Source organism: Bubalus kerabau, chromosome 8 (assembly GCF_029407905.1).
Source record: "Bubalus kerabau isolate K-KA32 ecotype Philippines breed swamp buffalo chromosome 8, PCC_UOA_SB_1v2, whole genome shotgun sequence".
NCBI lineage: Eukaryota > Metazoa > Chordata > Mammalia > Artiodactyla > Bovidae > Bubalus > Bubalus kerabau.
In genome coordinates, this window is record NC_073631.1 from 7764526 (window position 1) to 7780065 (window position 15540).

Consider the following 15540-nt stretch of genomic DNA (forward strand, 5'->3'; position numbering starts at 1 on the left):
CCTGGATGCAGATTGATCTGAGTGCTCCCTGCACTCAGGCCCTTGCCAGCAGGGTGGGCCTCTGCTGGCCCTGCCCCATCCTGGGAGCCTGTCTTCAGTGTGGCTGCCCCTCCCCATCATCCTCCAGCCGCTCGTCCTTTCCTCACCATGCTTGCTACCGAGGTCAGTGTGTGCTGCTCCACTAGCTGGAGCTGCTTGGAGGCTGTTGCGGTCTTAAAGGGCATCCAGCCCCAGCCCTGAGGTCTGTGTGTGAATGCTCTCCACAGTGTCAGCAGGGCCTCCCATGCAGGCACGGTATGGAGACGTGGAGCTTGTAGCAGCCGTCAGCATCCCAGCTGGACCCCCGTTCCTCAGCGGTCTCCTGGTCTGGCCCAGCTGTCAGGAAGCCCTCGATGCCCCCCACCTCATGTGTTCACCCCCTGTGTAGCCCCTCCTCTTGAACATGGACTCCCGTCTAACGAGTAGAATATGGCCGCAGTGGAGTCACCTGTCACCTCTGAGATTGGGTGCAGACAGTCTCTGGCTTCCATCTGGAGCCTCTTGAGTGCTCACCCCAAGGGAAGCCAGCTGGCACATTGGTATCTGCTCTACAGGGCGACCCCATGGCAAGGGCAGAGGGAGCCTTCTGTTAACACCCAATGGAGAACTGAGGCCCTTCGTCCACTGACCTGAGAGCTGAGTCCTGCCCACAGCCACTGAGCAACCCTAGAAGTTCACACAGGCTCCCCAGTCGAGCCTGCAGGTGAGACCGCAGCCCTGGTCCACACCTTGATTACAGCCTGTGAGACCCAGAGTCAGAGGCACATGGCAGAGCCATGCCCAGATTCCATACCCACACAGACTACGGGATAGATTCTTATGCTTTGAAGCCTCTACATTTTGAGGTCATTTGATCCATGGCAGTAGATAACTAATACAGGTTGCAAAACTCCTGTCTTAAGCCTGCTCAGGTAAAAATCTCTCACCTAGTGGAACAGGAGTCCCAGGAGGGCACACTTCAGGGCTGAACCTGAGGCCCAGAGTTTCCATCAAGGACCTCCCTAGTCATCTCTGAGGTGGGCTTCCTCCTCAGGCTGGCCAGGGCGCCATGGCCATTCCCTGCATCCCATCCAGATGCCAGAATTCTCAGAAGAGGGGAAGAGACCATTTTCCTAGTAGTTTCGTAGGAAAAGGAAGCCTTTCCAGAAATGGCCAGCTGCAGAGTTTCTCTCGTGTCTGGTAGACCAAGGTTGGGTCCAGGGCTGACCTAGTCCCTGGTGAGAATGGAATCTCAGAAGAGGAGTCAGATGCATCCTGATTGCTGGGATGGGAATCAGCTTTCCCTGGGCATGTGGAGCTGCTGGTCAGCACAGGCATTCTGCTCATTGGGAAGTGTGGAGAATGCATACTGCTTCCACAACAAAGTGTTCACCACATGTGGGATTCAGCCTGTGATTTCCTTCTTGCATCTGGAGAGCAGCAGGTGCAGAGGGAAGACCAGGTGCCAGGGGTGAAGACACGTACATGAGTCCAAGCAGTGTGGCCACACACCTGAAAGGCAGAAGTCACCAGGGCACTGTCCCCTCCAGGGACAGGCTCAGTGCAGGACTGGCCAGTTCAGGGCTGACACCCGGCTCCATTTCTCATTCCTGCTTTTACAAACCAAACGGATGATGAGAAATGCTCCTGGAGTTAGCATGTGTGCTCCTAGAGCCCAGAGACGAAAGGACTCAGGTTCCTGATAGTCTTAGAAGGTAAGAGGAGAATAGAACAGGGTGAGTGGAGTTGTGTGTTCAACCCGTCAATCTTTGGAATCCTATATGTCATTTAAAGTCACTTTCTTCTGCAAGAAGCATCAGTAACTCTTCCATGGTGAATTGAACTTAGGGTAAACAAAATGCAGCCTCTTCAAAGTAGGTCAGAGCAAATGTGAAGCTGCGTGGACTTGGCCTCTGCATCACTTGGTGCCGGATTGCGGGTCCCCTGGCCTGGTCCGAGCTGTCACCCTCTCCCCGGCACCCTGGTCAGGCCAGCCTGTGGGGTCTGAGGGGTTGAATGCTGGGGCATACGTGGAGGAGAATGATCTCAGCCTCGTGGCACAAAGGTCACTGCAAGTAGGGTTTTGGTGATGCGTTTGAACTTCCCTTGCAGAAATGTAGCAACAGGAAATAGTAGTTCCTTGGCCTGTACACTTTAATCTTTTTCTTATTAATAAGCTTTCATATTAACCTTTGGATATCTAATCATGTGCATTGGTGCTTCATATGCATGTCTAAACCAGTATAGCTGTGCACATGGATTTCTGCCCATCACTAACCAGCTCACTCTCTGACTTCAGTTTTAGTTGAACCTTCATTGTGGATCATGCTGGTGGAGTTGATCCACTAGCTGCACTGAATTCTTTATTTAAGAAATCTGCAGTATTTGTTATGATTAAGTTATTAACAAATTAGTAGCCACTTGTTTCAATGACAAGACCCTGGGGATTTTAGAAATCAATGCATAGAGAGCTCAATTTGTTTTACATTTGATTAACAGATCCTCAGTTTGTTTTATATTCTTTAAATTTTACTGTCCAATGATTGTTCTTATACATTTTCCTACACCAGGTTGGAGGAAATCAGCCTTTCCTTGGGTATCCATTTCTAAGATAATTGGCAAAGGATTTTAAAGACATAGAGGGAAAAGGGAGCCATTGTCTCCTGTTCTAAATGATTTATAGGTTAAAGCACCACCATGACAACCATTGTGATGTTTCAAGCTAATCATTTTTCAATTTGTGAACAAATATTCCATTTTAAAGAACTTTGCTAAATTCTGAATTAAGGGAATAAAATGAGAGAAATAAAGTATCTATTTTCAATAGAAGATTTGAGTTTGCTCAATGTAAAATTAATAATAATAACAAGAACTTGCATTGTTGGCTGTGTGATTCAGCAGCTCTGAAAATCTAGAAGTGTTCTGGGTCCGGCTGTGTGGTTTCCTGGCAGAATAGCTGTCAGCAGATCCCTGTGCTTCCAGATGAGAGCTTCTCTAGCTCAGAGAAGAGCTGGCCTGAGCTCAGAGAACACAGGACAGGGCAGGAGCTTCACTGATGGTCTCCCTATGTGGGGGCCAGTCATCTTCAAAGTCACCTAGCGTCTTGCTCTACAATTGGAAACAACATTAAACACTCAGCCTGTTTCCAGACAAAGCAGTTAATTCCACAGCTCATGACACAGTGGGCTTCCCAGGTACTCAGCAGTAAAGAATTTGCCTGCGATACAGAGACAAAGGAGATGCAGGTTCAGTCCCTGGGTCAGGAAGATCCCCTAGAGGAGGTAACGGCAAACCCACTCCAGTATTCTCACCAGGAAAATCCCATGAACAGAGAAGCCTGGTGGGCTACCATCCACAATGGTCGCAAAGAGTCAGACACAGCTGAGCGACTCAGCACACACACACACACACACACACACACAGCTGACACAAATACAATTCTGGGAATCTTGTTTGTCATGGAAGCACCCTTGAAACCCTACGGGGTTGGGGGGTGGGAGGTGGGATTCAGAGCAAGCCCAGGAGAGCACTCTCGCCCTTCTTGTGTGTACTGGCTGCTTCCTTCCTGTGGCAAGAGGACTCGTCACACCACTGCTCCTGCTGCCATGGGAAAGGGCACAGCATCCAGCGAGACAGGAACTGGGTGGTGAGCAAGTGACCTTCTCATCAAAGGAAGGAAGTCCGTGACTGTGGGAGCAGAGTCTGTCCCTGCTCACAATATATTTTAAAAATGGGTGGAAATTGTAACCTGTTATTATGGAACCTTGAAAAGCATTACATCTATCCAATATGAACTAGACTGAGTGCTGCTTAGAAGCAAAGCAATAAGAAGCATGATAGAGTTATGCAGTGTTTAAAAAAAGAAAACCCTGTGAAATTATTTCCTTTGGCTAATTGTCTTTGGGCACTTTATTTCCAAGCTGTGTCGCTGGCTTAAACAATTGAAGAACTTAGTGACAACTCAGGGAAGCCCAGGTGTGCACTCAACCTAGCTCATGCCATCTAGCTGGTGAGAGCAGATTGTTGAAATTTTAAAAGTTTTGCAAGCCAGGTGTTAAATAAGTGAAAGTGAAAGTCGCTCAGTTGTGTCCGACTCTTTGTGACCCCATGGACTATACAGTGCATGGAATTCTCCAGGCCAGCATACTAGAGTGGGTAGCCTTTCCCTTCTCCAGGGGATCTTCCCAACCCAGGGGTTGAACCAGTGTCTCCTGTACTGCAAGCAGATTTTTTACCAGCTGAGCTACTAGGGAAGCCTGTTGTTAAATAAAGCAATTATTAAAAGGGTAAAATATGTAAGCTTGCAAATAAATACTATTAAAAACAAAGGTACATATTAAAAACTCAGCACTTTCTAATTATTTTACTAATGTTTTACTATTTCTGTGTTCTTGAGGTTATGTACATTGAATCAATATGATTTAATAATATGATAATAGTGAAAATGCTATATGACAGCACACATCTTCCCAACACCACATTCAGTGACTGATAAGACCTGGAAATCAGCCAAGGAAGGAGCATTTACACCACGGACATTGGCAGAGGTTCTATGTCAGGACTGGATTTATTGTCTGTTAATTGTCCAGGCATACAGTGTAACCCTGGGTAAGGTTAATAGTGCAGATTAATTATAAAAGCATATCAAGCCAATGCATTGTGAAAAGTAGCCCCCCCCAAAAAAAAACTGAAGAATGATTCTTCCATTTTTCAAAAACCATTATTCAACTCAGCAAAGTCATTCACGTGATGGACGAAGAAGCCAAGTTCTTCATGGTTTCATGTTCATCTTACTCCTTAACGTAAAATGATTAATCCACACTGGTGTCAAAAGTACATGTGTTTGTCAAAGGTAATAATAAGCTGGCCATAGGTAAAATAATTTGGCAAAAAATAATAAAAGAGTACTGTGTGTATCAATTGGTCATATAAAATTTACAACAAAGACTGTTGTAGTTTTTATCACTTATAAATTCTTTATAGCAGTGAAACCTCATTGTTCTGTCTGTCCCTTTTCCTTTTTCCAGAAGAGAGCTGGTGACTAACCATTTATCAGCCTCCCACCACAAAGCAACAACAAATATAAATAGGAATGCTGAAAAGAAGTAAAATAATTTAGCTAAGAAAATGGATGGCAACATTATCTTTGATTGTCTAAGTCACTGCTCAAGCTGTGAGTTGATACAAACAATCAAACAGGTTTCTGTGTCTCTCAGAAGTTTAATTTGCTGCCTAAGTTTAGGTTCGGAGAAGGCAATGGCACCCCACTCCAGTACCCTTGCCTGGAAACTCCCATGGGCAGAGGAGCCTGGTGGGCTGCAGTCCATGGGGTCGCTAAGAGTCAGACATGACTGAGCGACTTCCCTTTCACTTTTCACTTTCATGCATTTGAGAAGGAAATGGCAACCCACTCCAGTGTTCTTGCCTGGAGAATCCCAGGGACGGGGGAGCCTGGTGGGCTGCCGTCTATGGGGTTGCACAGAGTCGGACACAACTGAAGCGACTTAGCAGCAGCAGCAGCAAGTTCAGGTTGGGTGTAAAAAACAACTTTTCAGTGCCAAGAGTTATGAGAACTTCTTACTGGGTTCACATAAATTTAAGTTCTTCCTGGAAGTAAGAGACAGCTTGATTTTTTAAGAATGGTTCAACATTCTTATTTAATACCATTATTGTATTTGATTAGTTAAAAAGTGAGTAGGAATTATAAGCTCACCATTTTCTTACTGACAGTGGTCTTCTGAAATGTTGTCTTACAAATTTTTTGTGATATGCTGTGAGTTTAGGCACAGCCATTCTGTTTTAATCCCTAAGCCTTGAGGCCTTCAGGGCCTTTAAGTTTCTCCATGCAATGGCCCTTCATCAGACGGTCAGTCTCTCATTGGGGAAAATAGCAAGACCCAGAAGCTTCATCCTTGAAAACAGTGGTCAGCAGGCACATGCCATTGATGGCCTTTCTCCGGCCCAGTAAATCAATCAGTATTTTCTGAATTCATGCTTGAGCCCTGCTTAGCATCAGCATTATCAAGGTTTGATTGATTGATCTGCAGTTGAGGGCATTGCTTTGCAATGTTATCTATTTTAACCCTGGAGTTCTGAAAGCAACTGAGACTTCTTTCCAGGAGGTAAAAATTGGGTTTTGCCCACCAGCTGGTCACTGTCTCTGCCTGCAAGGACTTTCAGGTTTCTGATCAAATCCAAATCATTTTATTAGACAACCTCAAAGACAGCAGTGAATGTGGGGCTGCTGATGTAGCTCTTCCAGGGGACAGAATCGGCTGTGTTAGATCAATAGGTCCTTTAAACAACTGACACAGAGAGAGACTGGAAGGAAGTGGATGATACTCATGAACTTACATACAAAACAGAAATAGACCCACAGACATAGAAAACAAATTTGGGGTTCCCAAAGGGGAAGGGGGGAGGTATAAATTAGGAGTTTAACATTAACATGTGCACAGCACTATAAATAAAATACATAACCAACAGGGACCTCCTACATAGCATGGGGAGCTAACTATACTCAGTATTTTGTAATAACCTATAAGGGAAAAGAATCTGAAAAATAGATACATATATGTTATAACTGAGGGCTTCCCTGTGGCTCAGATGGTGAAGAATCTGCATGCAATACAGGAGACCCAGGTTCCATCCCTGGGTTGGAAGGATCCGCTGGAGAAGGGAATGGCTACCCACTCCAGTGTTCTTGCCTAGAGAATCCCATGGACAGAGGAGCCTGCCGGGCTACAGCCCATGGGGTCACAAAGAGTCAGACACAATGTAGCAATTAGCACAAAACAAACAGCATGTATAACTGAACCACTATGTTGTACACCTGAAACTAATTCAATATTGTAAATCAACTGTACTTCAATAAAGACAGTACATTTTGAAAGCAAGAAAGAAAGTGGAGGAAACAGTAGTAACGTGGTTTGGCCGACACCTCACTCTCTATGCAGTGCTCAATCCCCAGGGCCTTGGTGATGCTGAGAAGGGCGACATTTTTTTGGCAGTGTGTGTTCATGTTTCACCCTTTATTTTCCCCCACAGTTTATTGCTGTGCATCATTCCCCACCCATGCCAAGCACTTCTGATGGACGGCCCCTCCCTGGAGCTCCGTGCCTCTGACTTTTCCCTGTGCATCTGCTGTCCTGACTCTGATTCTCCTGTCGATCTTCCATCTGTCAGCATAAAGGGCTCATTTGTACACCTGCAACTCACTTTCCTTAGAATTGACATATAAGTGCAGAAACAACAGAGATTTGTTTGACTGGGGTTTATATTTCCTTGTAGGAGTAAAGAGTTTTATATGTAAATTCTAGGTTGATAATTTTCTGTCTGAAATTCCTCTTTCACTGATACGTGGATATGTTTTTATTAAGAACCTTGATTTATTTGAATTCATTATTAATTCCTACTTTTCTTGTTTGATATTTGGATGCAAAATTTCTTCTCCACTTTCCTTTCAGCAAGATGGTGTCCATAAATCGACCAGTGAGGGCAATGTGGATAGAACTGCAATAGTCTGTCTTCCTGGTAAAAATAAGTGCCTAAGCTCATGAACTGTAATATAACCTGTAGGGATTCACAACTCATGACCTATGGTTATCCTTCTGGGATATGTAGGACCCAACTTTTTTCTAGATTTTTTTTAGATTTTCTTATTACTGTGTCCCCTGCCATTTAGAGAGTTTATGAAAAGAAAACAGGAAGAAGATCTTGTGTCTCACTTCATCTGTTCATGAGGCATGCAGTCATTCAACCATTGATTCATTGAACATGGGTACTTGCTTGATGCCAGGAGGCTTTGGGGGCTGTTAGACTGAGTAGCAAATGACCTCCACCCATGGCCATTTCTTACTATGGCTCCCCATGGGAAAAGAGGTAGCAATGGTGCCACTTGATAAATGCTGGTCTGGAGGTTTGCGCAAGTGGGAATCAGGCCCGGAGGTGTAGCTGCCATGTCCGTGTAGGAGTGTTGACTGCTCTTCCTAGAGACTGAGGTCCTTCTCCCATCTTGAGAAAATCCAGGAGTCACCTTAGCAGTCCTAAGACAGAGCAGGTGAAAATATTCATGTGAAGACTTAGGATTTAGGAAAAAAGGCTTGCTGTGGTAAATTTTTACTATTGTGCAAAGATTCATTTGAATTGGAGAGGCTTGTCACATTTCCCTCCAAAAGATTTTTTAAACATTATTCTCAAGAAAAAAAATCAGAAAGTGTTTTTTACTTAAATGACTGTTGTCTGCTCGATCATGATGAGAATGGTGGCGATAATGTAAGAATTATTGCAGCTGATATTGATAGAACCAATAAAGAAATATAAGCTAGAGCTTCTAGAAATATATAGCTAGAGCTATGTATAACCAGTCCAGTGCCACGTGGTGGGAAAAACACAAAGTTACAGATGTTACTCACAAGGAAACAGAACAAGTTAGAAATGCTTTTATTTGCATTGAAATAAAGAACTTTTGTCTGATAAGCAGCAGTCATTTGACCTCAAATCATTAATTGGAAACGTCTAAACAAGAAAAGGAAGGCATGATGCTAAAGCTGAAACTCCAGTACTTTGGCCACCTCATGCGAAGAGTTGACTCATTGGAAAAGACTCTGATGCTGGGAGGGATTGGGAGCAGGAGAAGGGAACGACAGAGGATGAGATGGCTGGATGGCATCACTGACTCGATGGACGTGAGTCTGAGTGAACTCCGGGAGTTGGTGATGGACAGGAGGCCTGGCGTGCTGTGATTCATGTTTCATGGGGTCGCAAAGTGTCAGACACGACTGAGCGACTGAACTGAACTGAACTGAAACAAGAGAAGGTCTATGACCTAGACATTGAATATTGTAGAAGACTGGATGCAATTACAGCCATAAGCATTTGTGTAAGGAGTAGCTATTATTGCTGAAGAAAGATAGCGTAGGAAATCTTAAGGCCAAAAGTTAGGAGAAGAGCAGGGTAAAATTACATTAATGATATTGTTCACAGAATTCCTGGTTGGGAGGACAGAAAGTATATACGAAAATGTATCAAAGTCTATGAAAAACAGAGGACACAGATGTTGGGGGTGGGGAGGAACAAACAGAATGAAAAAGACCAAATTATATGACAAGTCAAATTCGACCAAAGCACCGCAGATGTCCTGGATTACGAAGTTGGACAAAGACATGGATGACTGACAATACCTCGGGGATCTCTCTTGCCAAAGTGTCTCTCACACAGCTGGGTAAAATTTAGGGCAATCCAATGGACAACTTTAGAGATCCATGTGTGTCACGACTCTGTGTTTACCGAGTGTCAGAAACTTCTAGGAACCAGACAAATTCATTTGGTTCAATATTTTTTCTCAGGGCAGTCACGTTTCAGAGAGGCTTTCATTTCTGACTCAACCCAAAAGTCATCCCTCTTTGTGGGTCATCTCCTCTCCTTACAAGCCAACAGATTTGTCTATTTCTTTTCTCCATGCTGTTACACATACTATCAAGAGTTGAACTCACAGAAAAACAGATTATGTGTCTAACAGGAGACACATAAATCAAGCAGCCCTACTGACAAGACTTGATTAGCTGTGCCCAGGGATGCCCTGAGGCACATCAGCCCTATAGCAAGTGCCACAGCGAACAAACATTAACTTTATGCTATTTTTCAATTGCAGTGGGCTTAAAGGCTTCCATTTTCAGTGCAGAGACAGTGTCAGCTGTGTGCAGTGGAACAGCCATGACTTCTAAACTGCTGCACAGTTTAGATGAAATGTTTTCCATCTTACTTCATTGGTACTTGTGACCTTCTCCTATGAAAGTTCAGAGACTATTTTCTGGTAAATAAATTGCTCCTAATACTATAGATGAAGCAATTTGGAGAATCTTACTACTGTTTCCTCATTGGTATTTTATTTTCTCACCCATTTTAATCAATTACACATTACATCTGTGTTTCCAAGGCTTATCAACTGCTAATTTTCACAGTTTTCATGTTAATTTGGATCCATCATATGATACTGTTTGTTCACAACTTTCATAACTCATGTTGTCTGATCCAAAATATGTCCATATGCAGACTGACATTTTTCATGGCAAAACAAAACTTTTCTGTGATAGGGTAGGATTGCTTCTTCCAAATATTATGAGCGGGGTTGAGAGCACCTCTGCACAAGTATTGAAGGCACCTTCAACCAGCACAACCAATTGTCTAGAAATTAATCCACTCACAGAGTACTCACTTAGTTCCCCCCTGAATTATGTGTGTACATGTGTGCATGCGTGCAGGCATATGCGTGAGCTTTAACTACTTCATAATTCACACCCAAGAAATGTAGAGCAGGAGAAAAACTCAAAGTAGCTTTGCTCCTTATTCATTGCCATGGTAAAGCAACAACAAGCAAACTTCAAATAATTGGGCAAAAACGAAGGTCCAAATCTGAGATGAAATGAGACTTGGAGTTCTCTACAGGCTGAATCCCTGGGCTTTCCTTGTCATCAATAGCAACACAGAACTGGTGACCCTTCTATCAAAAATTCTGCCCAGAAAATTGTGAGATTAAATTTATACTCACTTTCTATGTTTATTCCACCCTTAAATGCTTTATATAATCCTTCTTTTGCCTTCTTCTTAAGAAAATAATAAACTTTTTATTACTATGAAGAAGCTGTGTAGAAGTCAGAAAGTTGTATCTGCCACCAGGAAAAACAAAAAAAAAATGCCCTTCAGAAAAAAATTTTAAAAAACAGCAACAGAGAGATGAGAACAATTGAGATTATTTAGGCTGGCTGCATTGATTACAGGGTGTTAAATCTGCACTCCACTTTTGAGGGAGGAAAGTAACCCAACTGTAACCTAAGTCAGAATGCAATAGCCAGAGCAAATCATACTTCTTTCTTTGGCATTAGAGGAACTGGGATTGAGGAGAAAATAGATCCTTATATGTTTCATATGAATTAGCTCAGTTCAGTCGCTCAGTCGTGTCCGACTCTTTGCGACCCCATGGACTGCAGCACACCAGGCTTCCCTGACCATCACCAACTCCTGGAGCTTGTTCAAACTCATGTCCATCGAGTTGGTGATGCCATCCAACCACTTCATCCTCTGTCGTCCCATTCTCCTCCTGCCTTCAATCTTTCCCAGCATCAAGATCTTTTCCAAGGAGTCAGTTCTTCACATCAGGTGGCCAAAGTATTAGAGTTTCAGCTTCAGCATCAGTCCTTCCAATGAATATTCTGGACTGATAATGAGGAATATAAAGCCTTACTAATAGCTCAAATCCTAAACCACATGGCACATGGCCATGTCTGGCCCACAGATGTGTCCTCCTTGCCAGTATTAAGTCAGATGGGCCTCAAACTTCCATCTCCTCTGCAATGAGTAAGAATGCTCATGCCCTTAGGGCCCAAAGCTTACCAGCACTGGGCCCCACCCCCTACCCCCCAAGGCCCAGCACCTAGGAATCACATTGCTATGGCTATTCTTGGGCTATGGTTTTTCCAGCAGGAGAATGAAGGGGAAAATGATGAAGTCTTACCTTCAGGCTCCTGATAATAAGTGGACGAAAGTAGGGAAATGGAGCATAAGTCTCTAGGGCTGCAGTTTCAAAGGAAAAGAGACAAAGCCCAATTCTGGCTGAAAGTAAGGAGTATTCACATTTCTGGCTGGTTCCTCTTGTGGAAGGTTCTCTGTAATCCCTGGAGCATTTGATGTATGACTTCTATCTCAGTCTTTTCTTCCCACCCCTTCCCTCAGTCCTCTCTTAAAGTGTGAAAGTCGCCAACCCCGTGGACACTGACCCCGTGGATTATACAGTCCATAGAATTCTCCAGGCCAGAATACTGGAGGGGGTAGCCTTTCTCTTCTCCAGGGGATCTTCCCAACCCAGGGATCCTGCATTGCAAGTGGGTTCTTTACCAACTGAGCCACCAGGGAAGCCCAAGAACACTGGAGTGGGTAGCCTATCCCTTCTCCAGCCAATCTTCCTCACCCAGGAATTGAACTGGGGTCTTTTGCATTGCAGGCAGATGTTTTAACCAACTGAGCTACCAGGGAAGCCCCAGTCCTCTCTTAGGCTAGCCTCAAATCTGCACCCACAGAGCCAGGAAGAGGGTGCCTCGGGGGCAGGAGTGGGGGTGTCTGCCTTGTGCGTGTCCCTCTCCACCCCACCCCATCACAGCTGCCATACAGGTAAGACCAGGCTGAGACCCTGCTGAGGGCAGCGGGTGCCAAGCCTGAATGTCCACTCCCTGGACAAATGCCCTGCATTAGAGCCCCTGGGGTTCCAGGACAGAAATATGTGAAGACTAAGTTCATTAAGTTCCATGAACATTAAATAATAGTGAGTGGTTTTAAATTGAGATTTTTTTCCCCTCTTTAGTAGTAGGTTGAAAGCTTCTTTTTACTGTTGCAAGTTGAAGTATAGGAATCAAATGGATGGGAATTAGCAGTTTTTATTTTGGTTTTTTCTTTTAAGAGCATTAGTGATGTATAGATTGGAGAAGGAAATGGCAACCCACTCCAGTGTTCTAGCCTGGAGAATCCCAGGGACAGGGGAGCCTGGTGGGCTGCCGTCTATGGGGTCACACAGAGTCGGACACGACTGAAGTGATTTAGCAGCAGCAGCAGCGATGTATAGGGCTTCCCTGGTGGCTCAGATGGTGAAGAATCCGCCTGCAATGTGGGAGACCTGGGTTCAATCCCTGAATTGGGAATATCCCCTGGAGGAGGGCACAGCAACCCACTCCAGTGTTCTTGCCTGGAGAATCCCATGGACAGAGGAGCCTGCCGGGCTACAGTCCAGGGGGTCGCAAAGAGTCGGACATGACTGAGCGACTGAGCACACAGCGCACAGTGATGTATAACTGGAACACAGAGCTCCTACCTATGTGTAAAGAAAGTATGTCCTTTGATAAGTGTTGATACACACACCCATCACTGCACCAAGATAGTAAAAATATACCACCCCCTCAAGAGTTTCCTTGTGTCACAATGTAATCGTGTTTAGTGTGTTTGTGTCTTCAGTTCAGTTCAGTCGCTCAATGATGTCTGACTCTTTGCGACACCAGGGACTGCAGCTCGCCAGGCCTCCCTGTCCATCACCAACTCCCGGAGCTCACTCAACCTCATGTCCAGTGAGTCAGGGATGCCATCCAACCATCTCATCCTCTGTCGTCCCCTTCTCCTCCCACCTTCAGTCTTTCCTAGCATCAGGGTCTTTTAAAATGAGTCAGCTCTTTGCATCAGGTTTCCACAGTATTGGAGTTTCAGCATCAATCCTTCCAATGAATATTCTGGACTGATTTCCTTTAGAATGGACTAGTTGGATCTTGTTGCTGTCCAAGGGACTCTCAAGAATCTTCTCCAACACCACAGTTCAAAAGCATCAATTCTTTGGCCCTCAGCTTTCTTTATAGTCCAACTCTCACATCCATACATGACTACTAGAAAAGCCATAGCTTTGACTAGATGGACCTTTGTTCACAAAGTAATGTCTCTGCTTTTTAATATGCTGTCTAAGTTGGTCATAACTTTCCCTCCAAGGAGCAAGCATCTTTTAATTTCATGGTTGCAGTCACCATCTGCAGTGATTTTGGAACCCCAAAAAATAAAGTCTGTCACTGTTTCCATTGTTTCTCTGTCTATTTCCCATGAAGTGATGGGACCAGACACCATGATCTTAGTTTTCTGAATGTTAAGTTTTAAGCCAACTTTTTCCCTCTCTTCTTTCACTTTCATCAAGAGGCTTTTTAGTTCCTCTTCACTTTCTGCCATCAGGGTGGTGTCATCTGCATATCTGAGGTTATTGATATTTCTCCCGGCAATCTTGATTCCAGCTTGTGCTTCATCCAGTCCAGCATTTCTCATGATGTATTCTGCATATGTTAAATAAGCAGGATGACAACCAAATGAAACCTTATACATGTAGCTAAATAGGTAACCTTAGGACAGTACTATCAATCTAATGGGGAAAGCTAACAAAATATACTTGTTAATACCCCAAGTTCTAAATCAATTGAGAAGTAAAGCTCTGTTGAAACTAGTTAGGAAAGTGTCACAAGTGATGACTTTAATGGGTTGTTCCAGTTGGGTTGATCTGAGGGGAGGGAAAATACGTTGCAACATTTTCAGCCAGAGCAGTAGCGTGGACGCATGTTGATGAAATTCAGTCACACATGTGCATCTGCACACATGGACTGTGGGGCCATCGCTCCTCTGTCCAAGTTTTCAAGAGAAGAGCAAAGATTGTTCTCATTGGCATCATTCTCTCCTGCTGAAGAGGCACACGTGGGTGCAAAAAGCTGAGACTGCTAAAAGTTCACTGAATGGAGGTCAGCCACATCCCCTCTGCTCTCCCCAGCTCCAGACCCACTGGTCCAGCCAGGGGCCTGGCTGACACCTGGGGAGGCGGGGCCAGGCGCCAGGGCAGCAACCACTCATCTGCAGAGGCAGCACCCCCTCACCTCCCCTCCCTGCCAGGCTAGGGAGCAGCTGAAGGGGTGGCTTACTTACAGGGCTGGAGGAGCCTGGATAACCAGTGTCTCATCCCAGTCCCTACTCCTTTCAGCCACCGGGGAGGGACCCTTGATGGACAGTCTTGAGAATGGAAACAAAAGTACAGGAAACCAACACGAGGGCTCTGAGTTTAGGCCAGTATTGTTACAGCCGATCACGCAAATAGCTGGCTTGAGTGGCTGCATTCATAGGATCCAGACCTCCGGGTTTACAAAGAAGCAAAAGTGAGGCCAGAGAAGTACAGTGACTTTTCTAAGGTCACACAGCAGGGAGTCTTGTGTCAGATTGGCACAAGAGGATGGCACCCCATCCTCTGTGTCTGGAGTGACCAGGATCTAAAAAGGAAAGTGAGTGTGGTGTGGGCATGTGGCTCTGTCTATATATCAGTACATCTGTATATCAGTGGGCTTGTATCTCTGTATCTCTCAGTCTGTCTGTCTGTCTGTCTGACATCTGTAGGTCTGAGGACAGACAATCTGCAGTGACAGTCACTACCCTGCAGGTCAGTCCACACTCATGCAACGTGTTTCTGAGCCTGTCCCCCTGGCACACTCCCCCCCAGGGCTGCAAACCTGACCACTAGCCCCCCCAGAAATAACTATCAGGCCCCTGCTTTAGTGTCTAGCTGAGCACACAATTAAGGGGAACCTGCTCAACCTGTTGTGAAATCCGCAGTTATCCCATGGGGACAATACAGTGCAAGGGAGTGGCAGCCCCTGGTGCTCCTTCCCTGACATCCGTGCCTGTCTGGCTGCAGAGCAGGCTGGCTCCCCTGGGGAGGGTGCCCATGCAGGGGGCTAAGCTTCACTGACCCCTGCCCCCAGGAGGGACAGGCTGAACAACCCCTCGCACAGTGTGTGGATAAACTCCTTCCCCTTTACTGCCACCATCTGGGGTTAGTGATGTTACTTATTTTACAATGCAAAACCCAGGCACAGAAAGATGACATGTGTCTGAGGCCAGAGGCAAGAATGGGTTAACGTTAAGGCAAGACTTGAAGCCTGGGGGTCAGGTCTGCGAGTCCACAAAGGC

At 45.1% G+C, this 15540-nt stretch overlaps 1 protein-coding gene across 1 annotated transcript in view; it reads left to right on the forward strand.

The window, feature by feature from the left end:
• The window catches only part of LOC129658833 (protein cordon-bleu-like), a 233443-nt gene extending 224946 nt beyond the window's left edge, over positions 1-8497 (forward strand). Inside the window, exon 9 of the mRNA XM_055589643.1 lies at positions 7066-8497. Coding sequence (XP_055445618.1) covers positions 7066-7109 — 44 coding nt within the window. The 3' untranslated portion in view covers positions 7110-8497. The remainder of the gene's footprint in view (positions 1-7065) is intronic.
• Positions 8498-15540: the final 7043 nt, after the last annotated feature.